The sequence below is a fragment of the Nanorana parkeri genome, unplaced genomic scaffold, assembly GCF_000935625.1.
Source record: "Nanorana parkeri isolate BGI_ZX_2015 unplaced genomic scaffold, ASM93562v1 scaffold322, whole genome shotgun sequence".
In the NCBI taxonomy this organism is placed as follows: domain Eukaryota; kingdom Metazoa; phylum Chordata; class Amphibia; order Anura; family Dicroglossidae; genus Nanorana; species Nanorana parkeri.
The window spans coordinates 1,243,160-1,247,242 of NW_017306590.1; the positions used below are offsets into that span (position 1 = coordinate 1,243,160).

The following is a 4,083-nucleotide window of genomic DNA, read 5'->3' on the forward strand; positions in this document are numbered from 1 at the left end:
TAGATGGGGAGCTTTATGAAGGCAAATCTGTTTCATTACTAAATTGAGAATGATTTTCATAATACAGGAACTATAGCAACATGCGTTGTACCCAGCAATACTGTTATATGATGTAACTGCTTTACCAACTGATCAGTGAATCATGGCTCTAGATTCCAAGATGAAATGTTTTTATTTTTGAAATAAATTTTAAATCTATTGTAAAAGTAGTCAATTGAATGAAAACATTGTCGACACATCCTGGGCTTGTGGACACATCTACTCCAAGTTGCTGCAACTGAAAGAGAAGCAATAATGCATCCTATAATTGTGTAACATTGATTCCAACCTATCTTCACAAGCATCAGACCACAGTTTTCACATGTGAGCACAACAGTGGGTTTAACCTGAAAATATGAACTAAGACAGGTGTCTGTTTTTCAAGCAGTTACTGCTGGCGGTGATGTAGCGGGCCCAGTCCTCAAAGAAGCCCTAGGAATGAATATTCAATGAATAATACACTAATGTTGGTCCTTTTTTTAGTAATATTCTTGATCTTTGAACAATTTACACTCTAAATTGTTCAAACTGCACCAGCATAAATGTATGTCCTTAAATAGGAACGTTTACAACATAGAGTAGCTATATATATAAAACTTAGAAGCTGTAATGCAGCACAATTTATCTTACTTAGAGAAAGGAATAATGTACTCTTAAAAATGTTGTATGTCCTTAATGCCCACCAGGCCAGCACTTCCATGCTAGTACTGGGTCATCCACTTCAACTACCTTGTGAGAGTTGGTATCTATCTACGAGAGTTGGTATCTATCTCAGCAGCAGATTTAAGGACGTTCTCACTGTTGTTGTCATGCGGGAATTATAAGATCTCCCACTAAAATGTGAAGTCTTGTCACTCCTTTTGTGCGTTGTTAGTGGAAGTGGATCGCACAACACCTGCAGTAATTCAACCTTTCACATTTTAATTGTTTTTGTTCTACCCAAACCTACAATGTTATGTTTGGATGAACTTGACATTTCTGGTTTATTTTTAAAATAGGATTATTCTAATCTACTAACACTTTATTAAGTACTCCTTTCTAAGGACTAGCTTTTTTTCTTGTAATAGGGCAGCAGGAATTGCAAGTGAGAACTGGTTTAAAACCTTTTCTTTTTTTTCCAAGACATTATTTTGGATCACATATATAACTGGTAACAAAAGTGGACCCACATATCTTTATCCATTGCAGAAGTCACCATCTGCCCTGACACATATGCTACATGGCCCTTTCAATGCATTTCATGTACATCACTCATTTTATATAAGATCTGATCAATGAAACTTTGCAAAAATGGAAAATATATATTTTAGCCAGATGCGTGAAATGCTGATAAAGGATGTATTTGTGATTAAATCACAACTCTGATCAGATTAGAAAAGTAATTGATGGTGGTTGTTTAGAACTCATTAATGACAAGTAAATAATAAAAAAACAAAAACAGAAAAAGTAAAGAAACAAAAACTCTAGCCTGAGTTGTTTTGTTTTCTAGGGTTGTGTTCAGGTGAAGGCTTTACACACACCCTTCAAATCATTCATCAATAATGCTAGCTGACTGTGATAACAGAAAAAGTAACAAAGTAATTTCAATCAAGATTATCCAGAGCTCATACAATACTCTGTGGCAGAAGCATGGAATAGTTCAACAATGACACCCATTATCTGATCTTCCAAGGCAAGAGTAACCTGCTTTGATGTGTGATGGTGTCCTAGGAACCAGCTCACTTGGTCTTGTAGCTGGGAAAGTATTCAGCTGTACTTAAAGTATGTTTGACACAAGTCCCTTCATCACTTTCCCATATAAATGGCTGTTATTAATCCTTAATTATTGGGCAAAGACTTGACAAAAAATATATTTATATATATTTTTCTTCTTTCTAATGAATAAAAATAATTTAAAACACTAGAGGCTATACATGACTATATAGATGCTGTTCATTTATAAATTAAATAATGTACACTTGCTTTTTCCAGTCACTGTATGCCTGCTGGAAATACAAAACAAAGTCTTGCTTCTCACAGGCTTATTGAGCGACATCACTTTTGAAGTCCCATTTATGCTTGCGGTTATTAGATTGTTTTGCAAGTCTGGATATGTCTTCAAGTTCTGTGAATAGGTCTTTGTTGTTTTCCCCTAAAAAAAAGTTCAGTTTAGGATCAACATTCATCTTCGACCTCTCGGATTGGCGGTATCAAGCTGCTCGTCGATTTGTATTGATTAATCTGATTAGCCATGTGTGTGCTCATTGGCTTAATCTGAATGTTTCTGGGATAAGCATTTTCCATTTCATCTGTATACCATTTCTTTTCTGCTGTGGAGAAAAGGTTGGAGATAGGAGGGGGGGAGGATGGGGTAGATAACATGCACAGAAGGCGAGATGTGACAGAATAAAACAGAAAGCGTAATTTGAAAAAAAAATAATTATAGGCAAGTGGAGGATAGAAGCATGTAGGATTAGTAGCAGCAGAGGGTATAGGCAGAAAAGAAATGGAAGAGTAGGTTTGAGGGAAAGACAAAATGGGAGAAAGGAAATAGGAATAGTTAGTGCTGGAAGCCAAATAATTCCAAACAATCATTAAAAATGAGTGGAAAAAAAAAAAGATGTGAGAAAGAAAGAACAGCAGTGATGGGAAACCAGTGCATATACTGCTTCCACGGCAATTTCACTAACATTGTAATTGTTCCTGAGCTACTTATTTCATGTGCGACTGGACTAATTATTCCATATTAAGCTATCGGGCCTGGATGTCTGGCTTCTGTTTATGACAATATGTTCCTGTTTACACCAGTACGTAATTCACAATCTCAATCCTCTCAGCTATAGTGAGCAGCAATTTTATCTCTTGCTAGAGGGTGCTGTGTAGTGGTGCGGCTCAATGATTCTGCACTACGATTTCTATGTGCTAAGTGTTTCATTTGGCAGTGCGATTTGACTTTTTTACATTTGTATACTTAAGTCTAAATAAGATGGTCCAGTCATAAAACAACAGTTAATGAGCCATATTTGTGTTTGCTTAAATTGTGTATTGTGAGCTTGTTCTCTTTGGAAGAGCAAGGGTTAACTGTCTAATAAAACTGGAATATTTCAGCGTAATTCCTGTTCTTTTAAAGCTCCCAGATCTCTTAGAACACATCACAGGCTCTGAATTATGAATGAGGTTTTAAAGAGACGGATCTGGATGCGTCGTTTTAACAGTGGGTTGTATTAAAACCCCGAGATGTGTACACATCAAAATAATTTCAGCTCCATTTAAAAAGCCATTTAGTCGGTATGTGACACATAGTGGGACATATTTCATTCGGGAACAGCCAGTTGTGTCTCAAAGCAACCTTTCAATGATAGCATGTTAAAAGCCTATCTCTGATCAGATGAACACATTTCATATATAATGTTTAGGATTATTATTTTTTAATACAGTTTTTATCTACTTTCGCTCATCCACCCCCACCCACACCTTAGCTTGTGCTGTCACTTCTGATCGTCATTTAGGATTTTGTTTCTTTTTTTCCTGTTTTTTTCTTTTTTTTTTCTTTTTATGTCTTACTTAGATTTTATGCAGTGGACCAGGTAACAAAATTATTTATTGGTATCAAATTAAACTTTCAGTAGGATATACTAAAACTAACTTGCATTCCTCTTATCATTTTATTTGGCAAATGCACCTCTGCTTTACCTTTCATAAGAACTCATCCTTCTAACTTGGTTTATCCAAAGATTTTTTTCCCTTCTAAGAAATGTCTTCCTAGGCTTAGGAGAAGAGGACTCTGTGCCTTTCAAATTAGACCAGTACACACTTAGCCACTATTGTAACCTAAAGGGGTTTAGTAGATGTGGGGGCTTCAATTTAGGGAGCCCCATTGTTTGTTGAAAGTGTGTGTGTTAGCATCATGCATTTCCATGGTGCAGGCATGGGGGGTAAGGCAGGCAGGATCCATTAAGGAAGAATACAGAAGACTGAATCAATTCAGGCCTGCTCCGCCTTCCCCCTTCCTTTGAAGCACTGAGGAAGACTCTGCTGTGAAAGGGGGGGGGGTGGAGTGGGAAT

At 36.6% G+C, this 4,083-nt stretch overlaps 1 protein-coding gene across 1 annotated transcript in view; it reads right to left on the bottom strand.

Annotated features, from left to right (window-relative positions):
- Positions 1-2,077: 2,077 nt before the first annotated feature.
- KCNMA1 (potassium calcium-activated channel subfamily M alpha 1) overlaps positions 2,078-4,083 on the bottom strand; it is a 166,238-nt gene continuing 164,232 nt past the window's right edge. Inside the window, exon 19 of the mRNA XM_018558162.1 lies at positions 2,078-2,348. Coding sequence (XP_018413664.1) covers positions 2,194-2,348 — 155 coding nt within the window. The 3' untranslated portion in view covers positions 2,078-2,193. The remainder of the gene's footprint in view (positions 2,349-4,083) is intronic.